This window comes from Typopeltis vanoorti, chromosome 16, assembly GCF_054136105.1.
Source record: "Typopeltis vanoorti isolate ZY-2024b chromosome 16, IOZ_Tvanoo_1.0, whole genome shotgun sequence".
NCBI classification, from domain to species: Eukaryota; Metazoa; Arthropoda; class Arachnida; order Uropygi; family Thelyphonidae; genus Typopeltis; species Typopeltis vanoorti.
The window spans coordinates 67,630,950-67,647,233 of NC_143564.1; the positions used below are offsets into that span (position 1 = coordinate 67,630,950).

A 16,284-nucleotide genomic window follows, 5' to 3' on the forward strand; every position below is an offset into this window, starting at 1 on the left:
ATTGGGTTGTCTTGGCTGTTGGGCTGAAGTTCTCAAGATGCAAGCTTCCCAAATTTGGGGCAGTCTCATGCACCCAAATTTGTTGAGGGTTGGAAATTTTTTTTAGAGCTGAGGCTGATTCCATGAACAATCTTTCATATTTAAATTTGCTGCGGTGTATCAACGTGGCTTTCTTCCAACGTATTCTGTGGCAGGGATCCAGAGCATGGTCTGCAAGCCCAGAGTGGCTGTACTGGTGAAACCAGATGTAGTCTTTGTGTGCCGAAATCCTGACATTTGCTGTCCTACATGTTTGGCCAAAGTAGGACAGTTTACAGCTGCAAGGGACCTGGTATACCCCAGGTAGGTCTAGGGGAAGTGGTTGGTCTTGTGGAGCAGTAAGAGATGCCAATTTTTTTATATGGTTTGTAACAAGAAGTCAGATCATATTTTTTCAAGAGTTTGGTTAACTTTTCAGAAGTGCCCTGACATAGGGAATGGTGATGGATTTAGTGTTATGAAGGAGGGGGTTGTGATTAACTGGTTTTAATATTTTTTGGATTTTTTTGGAGTTGTAACCATTGGCTAAGAAAGTGTTAAGGATGTGGTTTAGTTCAGTGGTTAGGGCATTGTCATCTGAACAGATTAATTTTGCCTGCTTATATAATGTTTTATAACCCCATATTGTTGTGTGTGGGGGGGAAATTGCTGGTGAATGTATCTGCCTGTATGGGTGGGTTTTCTGTAAATAGAGAAAACAAAAGATCCATCAAGCTGGCGAGTGATTAAAGTGTCTAGGAAGGGGAGGGTGTTGTTTTCCTCTTTTTCTAAGGTGAACTGGACTCTGGGGTGTTGGTCGTTTAAGTGTGTTAGGAAGGAGTGGAGTGTATCTGAGCCATGTGGCCAAATAGTGAACACATCATCCACGTATCGAAGCCAATTAGTGGGTTTTTGTGGGGCGGAGTTTAAGGCTTTCTCTTCAAAGGTCTCAGTAAAGAAATTGGCCAAGGGTGGAGAAAGTGGTGAACCCATGGATGTCCCCTCTATCTGTTTGTAGAATTTTCCTTGCCAAACGAAATAGCCTGAGTTCATTGTGAACTGAAATAGGGCTGAGATATCGGGAGGAAACTTGGCTTGGATGAGCTCTAGGGTTTCTTTGAATGGGACATTTGTGAATAGGGAGGAGACGTCAAAACTGACCATTATTGAGAGAGAGAGAGAGAGATTTTCTGTATCTTTGAAGTGGGCTGAATTTTTTTTTATGTGTGATGATGTATTGCCAGTATAGTGTGTGCGAGTGCTTTGGCTAAATGTCTGGCTAATTTGTATGTGGGGGAATCAATGGCATCCAGTATGGGACGTAATGGCACGTTTTGTTTATGTATGTTTGGAAGTCCATATATTCGGGGGGGGGGGAGGGTTCTAGAGTTAAAAGGCTTTAGTTTGTTGGTAACTTCCACAGGCCAAGAAATGACTTTCTTAAGTAGCCTTTGGAGTGTTCTAATTTGGAAGCTGGTGGTTTATACTCAATAGGGAGGTAGGTAGCCCGATCTAACAATAAAGCATTAAGCTTACCTGTGTAGTGGCCAAATAATGTGGTTCTCAATCGGTTTGATTGAGAACCACAGTGACATTTCCCTTATCCATTTTGATACTATTTCTTTGATTACTATTTCTTTGATTTTCTTCATTTCTTATAGAGCTTTATATTCCCCTTTGGATAGGTTGGTTTTTGGTGGTCTTGTTTTGGTGAGAACACTGGCTACATCCAGTCTGATGTTGTTGGCAATATGGTTTGGAAGGTTGCAGATACCATGTTCTATCTGAATCATTATTTCTTCGGCCGGTATTTTCTTAGTAGATATGGCAAAATTGTGGCCACGTGCCAGTGCGTTGAGTGCCTCAAGGCGTCAAAGTAACGGAAGAAAGGTTGATTACAGTGTTGAGTGGTTGTTGAGGTTCGAAGGTAGAGAGTTCTTTTTCAAGTTTTCATTTTTGATGTGCTGATTTCGTATCTTTTCAAATTCTTTTGCTGCTGAAGCGCACAAGACATCGTAGAGAAACGATTCTCTAGGGGGCACCTTTAGGACTATAGGAATAACAGTGGTTTTCTCTCTTCTGCTTCATTTGCTTTTTGTAGTGCCTGCATGCACGTCATAGTTGTATAATCCCATGAAGATGGCAATGTGACATTGCCAAAATATAGGAGATATTTATTAAAGTTTCTTTTAATTAATATTCCAGTATACGTTGTTCCTTAAATAATTTAATAGTCAGAAAGAAATCCAAATAATCTTTAATAATCTGAATACAAACAAGACATTTGGTCCTGATGGCATCCCACAGTGTTAAAAATTGTGCCCCAGAGCTACCATCTATCCTGCATCGCCTTTTTTGATCTATTCTATTCAACTGGCACCTATCCTACGGCATGGAAACAGGACCATATCCAGCCCATAAAGCCAACCAATGAACTATCGTTCAATGACTCTCGCTTCTGTTCTCTCTAACATTATGGAGAAATGTCAGCAACAACGAACTCTTCAAAAACCTAGAGATCTACAAATGGATTCCACCACTTGCAATCTACAGCTGATCTAGTTTCACCACCCACCTCTGGACTCGAGCTATGGAAAAATTTGGAGAAATTCACGTGATTGTCCTCGACATTTCAAAGGCATCAAAGGTCAGGCTAGGCACAGGGACCTACTTAGCAAACTGCTATCCTATGGTCTGCCTTCTACACTTTGCAACTGGATTGCAAACTAACTTGCTGGTCACTCCCCATGTCATGGTGGATAGTTTCCTCTTTTTGGATTTCCCTACCAATGCCAGAGTACCCCAGGGTTCTCCTGTAACAGACTTCCAATCATACTCGTAGCTTTACTGATGACAGACACTCCATTCTTCCTTTTCATTTGACAAACTTTGCAGTGCTCAAGTCTCTTAGAATCCTCAAGATCCACCATGACCAGTGACCTGAACTCTGACTTGCTAGTTATATCTCAATGGGGCAAGGACAACCTTGCAGACTTCAATGCCATCAAATCTTAGTCCTGTGTGATTTCTCACAAGAAAGAGCTGGCATTCCTTCCCTTTACCTTTAATAATACTGAGATATCCAAACACAATCAGATTTCCTTTCTTGGACTGACATACACCTCGAAAAATTTAATGTACTTTTTCACACAAGACACTACTTCACACCTCCACTTATCTCTATAAATCCCAAATCTGCTCAACCATGGAATATTGCTCCCATATTTGGGATCGTGCCAAAATCCTAAGATTGCTTGATTTATCCAGAAGAGGACAATTTGGCTAATTAATGATCCCTCTCTCACATATCCACTTCGACCCCTCTCAACCCAGTTCATGCCTTGTGACTTCTACAGACACTTTCATGGATGTTCCCAAGAATCATCACTTACAATGATGATTCTTTGGAACTAATAAACATCCTTTTACAGTCCATTTTGAAACTCGCCAAACCAACTTCACTGTGTCCTCTTTGATTCCATCTATTTCTGTTCTTTGGAACAGTCTCCCCCACTCTACTTTTCCCAAAGAATACAATCTTCAGCTGTTCAAACGAAATATGAACAGATTCCTCATTTCTTCTTTTCCTCTTGCTCCCCCCCCCCCCCCCCCCAACACTAATGTGCTATAGGTGATGTGGTCTTTTGGTGATGTGGATCAGTTATAAAAAATATGTTAGGTAGCTCCTGTTTGTATTTTGACTCAATGGAGAATGACTGATGCCAGTTTGGTGGAGCAACATCTATCAAAGTATTTGCAAAAAAAAAAGCCACAGATTATCTGGGAGTTAGTGGTTAAAGTTAGTCAATGAGAGAGATTGTCTCTTAGCTGAATTGTACTTCCTGGACACCAAGCATTTTTTGCACAGTTTTTGGTGAATCACAGTATGTAAACAATATTCTATGCTAGATGGATGAAAAAGTAGCATCTTGAGCAAGAAAGGTGCATACTTTTTTATAAATTGAGGGAACAACTGATGCAAAGTGTATATGCCGGGAAAGACAATGTTCATAGAATACATTATAGCTTAGGAGGTTTACTGAGTAAAAGATTTGTCAAATGTGGAGGAATGGTGTGTACCATCATCAGCAAAACTATAGATAGGGTTATTTCTATACAGGAAAAAGACTAAGCTAAAACAGAGCCCCGAGACACTAATGCCTTGGTGGAGAAGTTCAAAGAGAAGAAGCTATCCAACAAAACATGTAGAGATTGAACTAACAGAAAGCTGGAAGTAATTTTGGATGATGTACAGAATGAAGGCCTTCATACCAGTGAGAGTTATTTGTATAACTTGCTCAGAGCAGGTACGTAGATCAGGAGAGGGGAAGTGATAGCATAACTATAGAAAGGAAGAGTAGAAAATCCAGAGGTTATGCTGCTTGGCACCCTTGTAGTGTCAGAAGGACATGACAGGGGGAGGGACTTGCAATAATTATGGTCTAAGTAACCAAGAAGAGAGGTGACTTCTATGAAATATCTGGAAGGAGAACTGGTCAGAAAAATATCAAAAGTATTAGAAGAGGGATCAGGGAGCATGCAGAATACATTGACAAGGATTTGGTTGTTCTGAGTTAAAGCAAAAGTATGAAGCAGTCTAAAAATCCCAAGAATGTGGATGGCACATATTCTGCCCACTTAACCTTTTGGTCTAAAAATTAATTATAATTAGGACTGTAAATAATCTAGAATCTTAACTCTAACATAACACTGATGTTAAATTATGGATTAGGCCACCACTTTTGCTGTATCAAAACTACCTATACAAATTTTTTCTCTGATGATGTTATAAACAGAATAGCTGTGATGTAGTTCCCTCCCCACACACACACTAGAGGTTAGGCCAGTAGAATAATGGATGATCAAATCAATATCACTTTGGCATACTCTTTGAAATGTAATATAGTTTGTCTTTGTGTGTGTATGAATGAGCAGCTTATATTTCTACCCACTGTAAGGTGAAGGCCTCTCCCATTCCGAGAGGTTTTTTTGGGTCTACTACTTCCATGGTGACCCAGTCCATATTGGGAGAGTGAACAATCAAACATCCATGCCTACATGGGATTCAAACTCATGTGTTAGGAATAATTAAAGTAATTATTCCTAACACAGTTGCAGTCTCCATAATTTTACTGAAATGAAATAAATGTATGCAGCAGTGTTATCTGCAGTGAATCTTTCACAGATGATTCTTTGGATTCTGCTGAAGTCCTGTAGTTTCAAATATAAAAACAAATTATTTATGCTTAACAAAAAACATTTTCTTTTCAAGAAAAAAAGAAAGTCCAGTTGTGTCAGAATCAGAATCAAATTTTAAAAAACAAACAAAAAAGGTTCAAATATTAAATATTACTGACTGCAGCATTTTTATAGGCTTCCTGACGCTGTTCTTGGGAAATTATGATTTCAGTATCTTCTTCTACTTTTTCAAAGAAATCTACTTCTTCAGGTATTGAGGGTTCTGTTTTTTCCTTCTGAGCCAGACTATTTGCATCTAATTAATTGAGTAATAATTAAAATCTTTTTCTAGTTTATAACATTAGAGCCATATCAAAATCAATGTACATAAATTAGGCAAGCAAAGAATTACTTTAGATATAATATCGCTTAACTTTAAAAGCCAATTGCATACAATTACAGAAAACTTTTTTGTAACTATTAACTTGTTAGAGTACTTTATTTATTTAAACAGAAAAACTAAAACAAATTAATGGCAGCAAGTAAAACAAGGCTAGACACATTCATGCTTCACCAGAGCACTATCAAGGAATCAGTGTTGTTAATGATCATGATCTGCTAGTTTGCAAGATTAAAATGACTATGAAAGCTACTTGTATGTGTGTGTGTAATAATTACCAATTCTCCACTGTCTGTCAAAACGATTACCAGTCAACATCAATTCTTAAGTTACATTACACACGTCCCATTTACACATCAAGTAAGTATCCTAATAATCAGTTTCTTTTACTAAATATGTTTAATTCTATGACAGTCTCATTTATTCAAACTAGTTTTCATTTAAGGCAACTTACATAAACTTAATGCATTTAATTAAAAACATCACATTATATATATATTCCTACATATAACAATTAAAATCTTAGGTTATAATTATAAGCTAATTAATTTTAAAGGCCCCCAAGGCATCATAAATCTCCCAAAACAAAATCAATCTTTAAGATTTGTTCCAATTAATAGCATATCCTTTCTATTCTTGAGTAACAAGATAAAATTTAACTGTTCTAAACTTAGCAGGAAAAAAAAAAGAAAAGAAAAAAGAAAACAGAAACCATCTGTTCTAAAAATCAAAGATGACAAGCAATTATATTCTTGGTTAATCCTTTATCCAAGTGTAAGCAAACAAAGTTTGCACCTGAAGTAACTTTTCAGAACTGGGCAACTTGTATATAGAGACTAATGATTTCTCACATCTTTGTTTGCTTACACTTGAATAAATGATTAAACCAAGAATATAATTTCTTGGCATCTATAATTTATAGTATAAATTAAAGATGCCAAGTTGGAAAAACTTCCAACACCAGTTCTAAAATTCAATTATCTTCAACAAATCAGATGTCAATAAGAAAATCTACTCATCAGTTCCCTAAATAAATCATTCACAAAGATTAATCTTCTTTATCAGGTTCACTCAGCTTAAAAATTACCAGAGTGCGTATTTATTTTGAAAACAAACCATTAACTACATCGGACACTTTTCTAATAGTAATCATGGGAAAAATTTATCTGCAAGCAAGGCAGATTCCACTCCTCTCAAAACTGTCAATGAAGTAAATCAAAAAGAAACATTAGTAGGAATAACCTACAAGTTTCTGGTGTACAAATTCTCACTTCCATAAATACAGTCCAATCTCACTCTATGATTACAATTAACTCCTTCCTAGTTTTATTGCTTAAGCAGCATTATTTGCACAACAAAACATGTTTATATAGCAACTTATGGAAAAAACATCTCAATTCAGATGAATAAAGAATTCCTTTTGTTTTTTTTTTTCTTTCCCCCTTATTTTAACTCTAATCAGAGAAATTTGAAGTTTGAATTAGACAGCTGTCATTACTTATAATACTTACGTGTAAGTTTATGCAGTAATTTTTCTTCATACTGGTATTTTCAGAAACAGTGACAAAATATGTGATTTAGAAAACATGAACTATTATTTCCAATATTTCATCCAAGTCAAAATGGCATTAGCGAGAGAATACACAGCAAGCAGGCACAACTTGAGTAAGACATGTTACTGTGAGTTAGTGTTGGAGAAGTTAGTGAGACCAATAAGGTGACAGTTGCATTGGATGAAGGAGATGGATACACAGTAGTATACTTAGATTTTGCAAAGGCTTTTTGATAGATTACTACATGATATGTTGTTAACCAAACTAAAGCAGATGGGGTTGGATATCAGCAAGTTGTGGATGGGAAAGCAATATTCTGGATGTCAACTCCCTGGTACATTCCTTCAAAACATGTGGTGAAATCCAATGGGAAGGGGGAAAACTACTGTGCTGATGATTTATGTGGTGCTCCTCCTTTCCAGTGTCTTTGCGTATATTTTTCTTCAGAATTTCAGATGGGAATGTAACAGAAGAATAAAAATTCCATTATTTGAAGTTATGTGGATATTCTTTGGGACATTAACCCTCAGATGTAAGTATGAATTTAAGATTTGTTTTATTGTTTTGGTTGAACAGTTAGAATAGGATGCCCTATGATGCCTCTATCGTTGCATACAAATCATCGTGATACTACTTTCCGTATTTCGTTTACACAAACAGGGTTTACAGGTCTCGTGTGTGGTATATTACACTTTGTGCCTCGCTACAATACAGCTTTTACGATACCAAATGAGGAAATAACGCTAAATTACGGCATTTTTTAGAGTATGCAGCGACTTGCTGGTTTCTGTGGTTTAATATCCAGTAATGGAGCAGATCAGGAACTCTATAGCACCGATTTGAAATAAAATATTTAAAAAATCCTTTGATTTCACTAGTGGTGTGTGTCTAGTGGGGGAGGGGTCTGTTTTAGGACTATTGCTGTTTAACCTGTGTGTTAATGATATTGGGTTAGATGTGAATGGTGATAATCAGTTGTATGTGGATGATGAAAAGTTGAAAAGAACTATGAGGAGTAGAGCAAATGTTTGGCCTTACACGAAAACTTGAATAGATTGAGTGAATGGACACAGAAGTGGGGATGCCATTCCAATGTTGCAAAATATAAGGTTTTAAAATTTGGAAAACGAAGTTGGGATGTAGAGTTTACACTTGGTGGTGATATATTGTTGGAGGTGGAGGAAATAAGAGCTCTTGGGGTGATGGCAGATAAGGATCTAAAATTCAGAGGACAGGACACACTGCCAAAATTGTGTGGAAAACACAATGAATTCTAGCAATGATGCAGAGGATACAGAATTGTAGATGGAGATTTTGGTTCCACTGCATAAGGCCTTCATTAGGCCACATGGACTAATGGGCACAGATTTGGTCATCTGCTTTTCAAAAGATGAAGAGATATGGGAAAGGGTCCAGAGGCAATTGACTAAGGTAGTTTTTGGTCTCTGGAATGTTGAGTATGAAGAAAGATCGAGAAGATGCAATTTACAGAGTCCAGTGGATAAGAAAAAGAAGGGTGATATGAGAGAGAGAGAGAAATACAAGTTGGTAAGGGGTTGTTACAGGATTAATGCTGAAGAGGTTTTTCATAAAATGGTGGGAGATGTGGAGAAACCAAGAGGTCATCCATGAAAGCTGTATAAGGAGGGTGTGAGAAAGGAATGAGAAGCAGGTTTTTTTGCATGGAGAGTTGTGAAAAATCAGAATGCATTGCCTGAGAATGTGGTGTCTGCAAAGAATTTGAACATATTTAAGGAACAGTATAATGAGTTGTGTGTATCACAAAGGGATCTCCGCAATGAGTCTTTGACTTCATGGGAGAACTTTGGATAATAATAATAAAAAGAAGAAAGGAGAAGAGAAGCCTAAAGTAAGCTGCCTGGTGGGCATACTCTGATGTGCTTGGCCACAGGACTGAAGATCTGAGTACAAATGTTCCAAAATGTGTATTAGTTTCAGGCAGCATAAGGATAATACTTGTGATACATTTTTCAATGCAGCGATTGATCCATGAAAGCCTTTCAAATTTATATTTGTTACTATTAAGCAGGATAGCTTTTATCAATGAATCTTGCAATAGATGTCAACTACACATGGCCAAAGAGACCTGAGAAACTGTAGTCAAGAAACCAGATGTAATTTTTATGTTCTGCAATCCTAAAGATGGTTGTTCTGAAAGTCTAACCTTGTTTAAGTCTGAAACAGCAGAGCATCTGGTAAATCCTTGTCCCTCCCCCACCCAATGATGCCAAAAGTATGGGAAAGTATTGAAAGTAAGCCCCCCCCCTCACACTTTAATATATGTTGTCATTTGCTTTCAAAAATATCAAAATAAGAGTAAGAATCAATGTATAAACTTTTAATAGCAAAAATGGGACATCAATTTGGTAAGTCAAAACTTAATTGAGGCAACTTACCAGATTGGCCTTTGTAAAATACTCTAGGGATAATATTATTCATGTGTCACCAAAAGTTCTCTGCATTTACAGGCATCCTTTTATGACAACAAACTGGTACTACTCAATCCTTACTTTCTCTCACAATTAAAGCTAGTCTTATACCATAAGAGGAACTCTTATGGTATAAGACTAGCTTTAATTGTATAAGACTAGGTTTATGGTATAAGACTAGCTATACTGAGTGTTGACCTTCCTTTAAACAATTTTATGATATCACCAATGTTTCAGTTACTAAAGAATTCTGAAAAATAACATCAGCATTTACAGAAATTTGCAAACCTTACTAAAAACAATCACTTCTAAACCACAATCCAAGTATATGGTTATTAATCTGTCATCCTTTGCATTGGCCACATCATTCCCTCTGCTGACTTCATGATTCAAATAGAGTAGGATATTCACAATTTCATATCCTATACAGCTAATAACATTAGGCTTGATATGGTTTTAAACCAGGTAAAGTCTATTAAATTGACCGAAAATATTCAGCCTTAAATGAGTTACGAAACAAAAATCATAACAAAGTAGCATAATTAAATATTTAGACAAAATGATCTTCCTTATTAATGACAATATCCTTTAACACATCAAATACTACTTTAAATGCTGTATAAAAAAATTTTTATCTTTAGCAATATCTTAGATTTTCTTTATCAATACCCTTCTTAAAGACACCAGAATGAATTCGAGAGCCAATTTCCTCTCGAATATCCTAGTACAATTTCAGTTCAATGTGAACTATGGCTATTTCATCTATCAATAAGGACACACTCATGAGCTCCATTCTTTCCTCTTGCTAATTTCTCCATGGAAGCATTTAAAATTTATGCTGCTAACACTGCTCGAGACAGGCCCACCATTGAGTTACACTATGTGGATGATGATGTGTTCTGTTCTTCTTATGGCCAGATAGCTCTGATTGTTGGCATGGCACCAATGTGAAGAACAATGGCAGCAAAGACCACATTGTCCAGCAATTTGAATTTGCAAGATATTATTCAGTGCAGTGCATGTGAAATGTATTCATTGAGAAAATTAAAGAATATGCGGAAGGAAATTGAAACTGGAGAGAGCGAGAGTACGCATTAAGTGTTTTAAAAGTGACTGTCTGTTAGGGACAATGCAATAAATATCGACAATAAGTTGAAAAATGATGTTATTAATGGCAAATGTATGGCTACAGAAATAGACAAGAATGAAATGGATATTAATAAAGAACTAGCGCACTTAATGTTATCCTTCGTAGGACAAAGTGTAAAATCTGAAAATTACAGAAGCGGCAAGAGTTAAGCAGGACTGAAAAAAGAAAGAAGCAGGTGATCTGAAGGAACAATAAAGACTGACCAAACAAACAAGAAAAACAAGTTCAGGAGAAAATTATGCATGGAGACTCAATGTCAGGGGAGTACGTAATGAAAGTATGACAAAATTGCATTTCCTGAGTGCAAAAATTCATGTATCAGCCACGCCATCCAGATACAATAAAGTAAGTCAGGAAATTATTGTCTTGGTTGATACAAATGATTTGAGAGGCAAGAAGTATTCTGTGAGGGTGGATGTAAAGGAGTTAGAAGAGAAGGCAAAACTGAGGAGCAAGAAGGTGAAGATTGTAAGTTTCTATCATGATATGACAGACGCGAATGAGAAAGGCGGTTGTAGCCAATGAGTCTATATGTAGGTTGTGCTGAAAGAATTATGTAGAATTTGTGGATCTGTGGTCTCTGATGGAGAGAAGGATTTGTACAATGTGGATGGTTTTAAATGGTTTTGGTGTTAGGTGTCTGGAGAAAGTCTAGTCTTTTGGTCAAGTGTTTTACTTCTGACCCAGATCTCAGATCCATAAGTTAAAACTGGTTTGAACACTGTCTTTTTTACAGCTAATTTAGTGTTCCGACTAATTTCTCTCTTATTCCATATGAATTTATTCAATTGACTTCCCACCATACCAGCTTTGCTGATTCTGTTGTCTATTTCCATATTTAATTTACTATCGTCACTAAAAATCGTGCCTAAGTAGCTGAAATGTTTTACTTGTTCCACAGATTCCCCGTTCAAAACACAGTTGCCATTTTCAACAATTCTGCCTATTTTCATTGTCTTTGTCTTTTTATTGCTGACCTTCATACTATATCTATTACAACAGTTATTCAGTTTAGTCAGAGAATCTTACAGACTTGTAGCAGATTTATTTAGAAGTATAACATCGTCCGCATAAAGCAAAGAGCTGACATTAACATCTCCAATTTTGATATCATGTTTAATACCACTTTCCTTCATAATATGATCCATATAGATAATGAATAACAGAGGCGATAATGTGCATCCTTGTCTCACACCAGATTTAACATTAAACCATCTTCCTGTACTTCCTTCAATTCTAACTGCTGACTTACAACTCAAATAAAGACTAAGTATTGCTTGATATAATGTCCCATTGACACCATATACCTGTAGCATATTGAATAGCTTCTTTCTTGACACCTTGTCATATGCCTTTTCCAAATCGACAAAACTTAAATACAGAGCTTTATTATATTCCCATGCTTTCTCAACGATCTGTTGTAAAGTGAAGATCTGATCCTGACAGCCTCTATTTGGCCTGATTCCAGCTTGTTCTTCACCACGCTTTTCTTCCACAATTCTTTTCAACCGTTTCTCAAGTATACTTACATAGATCTTGCAAGGAACACTCAGTAGGGAAATACCTCTGTAATTCTCACATTCAGTTTTATTTCCCTTTTTATACAGGGTGTTCGGGATAAATTTGACAGTTTCGTAAGGAAAAAGAAAATCTTCTTTGTATCTATTAAATTTAATGAATTGACAAAAAAACATTACAGGCAGAGTTAATTACAATACTATCAACAAGATTTACTCAAAATAACCACCATTAGCATCGATCACAGCTTCAATTCTGCTGCGGAACCTCGAACAAGCTGATGCTACAGTCTCCCTGGGAAGGGCCGCAAAAACTGTTTTAATTTTATCCATTAACTGGGCTTTTGTATTACTGGAAGTGCGATTGGTGTCTTTTTCAACTGCGCCCCATACAAAATAATCCATGGGGTTAAGGTCTGGGGAGTTTGGACTGGTGAAGTCGTAGAAATTTTCAGACAACCATTTTTGACTTTTCCCAGAGGTGTGGCAAGGGGCCGAATCCTGCTGCCATACATACGGCCTACCATTGGCTACCCTTGTTATCCAGGGCTTGACTACAGTTAGCAACTCCACGAACAAAGCCCGAATTCCAATGCCAGGGTTCTTCAACACCTGTTCCTGCAGATTTGCGAGGAATTCTGCTGTACGAACGCAATCAGATCGTCTGCTAGGGATCTTTCTTCTTGCTACATCCTCGTAGTCACCATTGCAAGTCTCTAGTTCATGCCTGATTGTTTTTACTGTATTCAGGGAGCATTGGGCAGCAGTCGTAATATCCTTATTTTGATGGCGGGCACGAATCATCATGATACAAGTTATTCTCTTCCATGATTCAGGTGGGTTCCAGCTATCCATCCTTTCTGACATCTTGTATATGAATGAAGAAGGGTCCAAACTTTTAAATGAAGAGAAGTGTGTGTTAATACATGTAACTTACGGAAAAATATAATTAATTATAAATATGTCAAATTTATCCCGAACACCCAGTATATGGGTACTATGAGAGCTCTACTCCAATCATCGGGAATTCGTCCCTCTGTACAGGCTTTCTGAACTATGCAGTGCAACCACTGTAAGACTTTTATACCACCATACTTCAGCATTTCTGGTCAAATATCATCTACTCCTGCTGCCTTTCCACATTTCAAGCCTTTGATGGCTTTTTCTACTTCAAGTATGGATATGTATACCTGACTGTATGCCCGTTGAGTGTTTTTTTAACCACTGCTTGTTTCATTTAGCAATTTTTCAAAGTACTTACTCCATACTTCAAGGATATCTTTTTCTCCCATTTTCATGTCACCTTTATCATCTCTAACTCCTTTTACAGCACTCTTTCCTCCATTTCTAAGCTTCTTCAACAACCTCCAGAATATCTTACCACCTTCTTGATATTTATTTTCTATGTTCTTGCCAAAGTCCTCCCATGAATCAATCAGGGTTTTCTTCAAGGCTTGTCACTGAATCTCCAAGGTTTGGTTCCTGTTCTCAAACTCTTTCATTTTGTTTTCAATAATCTTTGTGTATTTTAGTCTACAGTTCACATCTGAGAGCTTCTCAACTTTTATTCACTTTAAAACTTTCTTACATGTTAATTCTTTTCCATATGAAATTCAATTTTATCCTGCTCAAGACTAAATGGTGATCACTTCCTATTTCAAATCCTCTGTACACTCTGGTGTCCTGCACCAGGGAGAAAACATCACTATCAACAATAACAAAGTCAATGAGACTTTTCTTATTCCTTGCCTCTTCTCTCCATGTGAATTTGTGCATATTTTTATGTTGGAATATGATGTTAGTAATAACCAGTCCATGTTCTGAGCAGAAATCCAACAGGTATTTACCATTATTATTAACTTTGCTTTTTTCTCCAAATTTTCCCAAAATATTTTTGTATGTCTGACAATCACTTCCTACTCTGCTATTTAGATCCCCAACAAGGACCAACTTTTCCTTTTTCATTGTGTCAGTTGCTTTTTCTAATGCATCAAAAAATTCCTCCACTTCTACCTTAGTAAAGCCTTCTGTGGGACCATAGGCACAAATAAATCTCATTGTCCAATTCCCCATTCTGATATTAGCCCACATCACTCTACTTGAGACTGCCTGCCATTCAAGAAGATTAGCCTCATATTTTGTGTTGAATAGTATGGCTGCTACTCGTTTTCCTTGAGTGTCATTTCCTGAATATAACATTTTGTATTTATTGCTCAAGAAGATCTCACCAGTTTTTGTCTTTTTTGTTTCAGTCACCCCTATTATGTTGATCTAGTACTTATCTAATTCCTCAGCTAGCTCCATTTCTTTGCCATTCAGGCTTCTTATGTTGATAGTACCAATCTTTAACTCTGGTGATGTTGAGTTGAAGGAATTTTGTCATGTTGTATCATCATTTTGTATATTGGTTTAAGCCAATAAGAATACAATTTGGTCAGCTACATCCCAAATTGCCAGCCCATCCTCCTTCGTTCAGTATCCGGTATCCAGGTAGATACCCAACAGGGTGCACCACGAGAAGGTGAGGATTGGACATTAGGTCAGAAGCCCTGGTTGGTTCTCCGCATTCCTTTAAAGGCTATGTGGAGGTCTCCACTCAGTAATACAGCTTTGACCCTAGCATAATCTAAATCTATGTACTTTGTAGATTATATAACCATATAATAAACACATAAAATGTAATATAAATCATACGAAAACTGTTATTTGAAAACATTCACAAAATTAGAGTAATTTTTAACATCGTTCAAAATATTACAATAATGCAAAAATAAATGCACAAAAACTACAGTCAAAGGAAACAACATAATAATCAGTACTCTGTTGCATTCCCCTTAACTTTTATGACCATTCATAAATGGTTGGACATATTTACTAGCAGTTCACAGTGTTTTTTTTTTTTTTTTTTTAAAAAAATCAAAACATGCCCATATGGTCTGCAGACTAGAAACAAGTTCATTTTTTATTTCTTGGGCAACTTTTTGTAGACATTTCTTCATAATTCTCAATGGGATTTAAATCTGGTGAGTTTTCTGGCCAAGGAGTTGCATTGATACATATTTTTATTCTTTGATCATCTAGTAGTGGTCTTGTAAGTGTGACAAGCTGAATTTTGCTGAAAAAGGAAATCACCATTGCATAAATCTTCTAATTCCAGTAAAATAAAGTGCTCAGGAATTCCAAAGTGTACCAAGAATTTCTTGGTATACTTTGAAATTAACTCTTTCATACACAATACACGGCCTACCTGGACCCTCTGCAGTCATACAAGCCATGATAGAGGTTGCAAATTTCACCAAACGTTTCATGCATTCTTTATTAAATTCTTCTTGCTTAAGATGCCAAACACATATTCCTTGACCATGGGACACGTAAGACATACTTCATCGCTAAAAAAGTACCTTTTTCTAATCCTCTTGACCCCACAACAATCTTTGCTTACATCCTCACACTCTTGATGCTTTTTGCTTGGAAGTCACAAGTGGCACAACATGATTTAAAACTCAGTTTGTGAAGTTGTCTCAATGTCGTGGGTTTAGACATATTCACTCCTAGTTCTTTCCATCTCCTCTGAAAATACCTTACACTTCAGAAGCGATTTTTCTTCATGATATTCTTCATTCTCCTCTCATCTCGAATTAGTTATTACCTTTCGACCTCTATTGCAGTGATTATTTTGAAAACTCCAGTTATTAGAATACTGTCTAAATACTGTACTCATACTTGCTTGAGAACATTTTAATTCCTTAGCTATAAACTGTTGAGTTTGGCCTTCTTTGTGGTAGAGAAACCATACAAAACTTCTTAGCTTCTGATATGTCACTCATTCGACCCATGTTGAGCAAACGATTAACTGAAATCCACGTGGCAAAAGATTCCTCACACACGAGTCAGTCCCACAGCTACTGAAATATATGCTATTTCGATGCTCTCCTCAAAACCAATCAGAAAAATGTGAATATTGCAATATTTTTTACCATGCTAAAAATTATTCTAATTTTGTGAATGCTTCCAAATA

The 16,284-nt window shown here is 36.6% G+C and overlaps 1 protein-coding gene across 2 annotated transcripts in view; it reads right to left on the reverse strand.

The window, feature by feature from the left end:
* Nucleotides 1-16,284, reverse strand: part of LOC150098099 (G kinase-anchoring protein 1-like) — a 217,775-nt gene that overhangs the window by 111,957 nt on the left and 89,534 nt on the right. For both annotated transcript variants that reach the window (XM_090406355.1, XM_090406354.1), the window contains one exon: nucleotides 5,376-5,512. In XM_090406355.1, coding sequence (XP_090262481.1) covers nucleotides 5,376-5,512 — 137 coding nt within the window. The remainder of the gene's footprint in view (nucleotides 1-5,375; nucleotides 5,513-16,284) is intronic.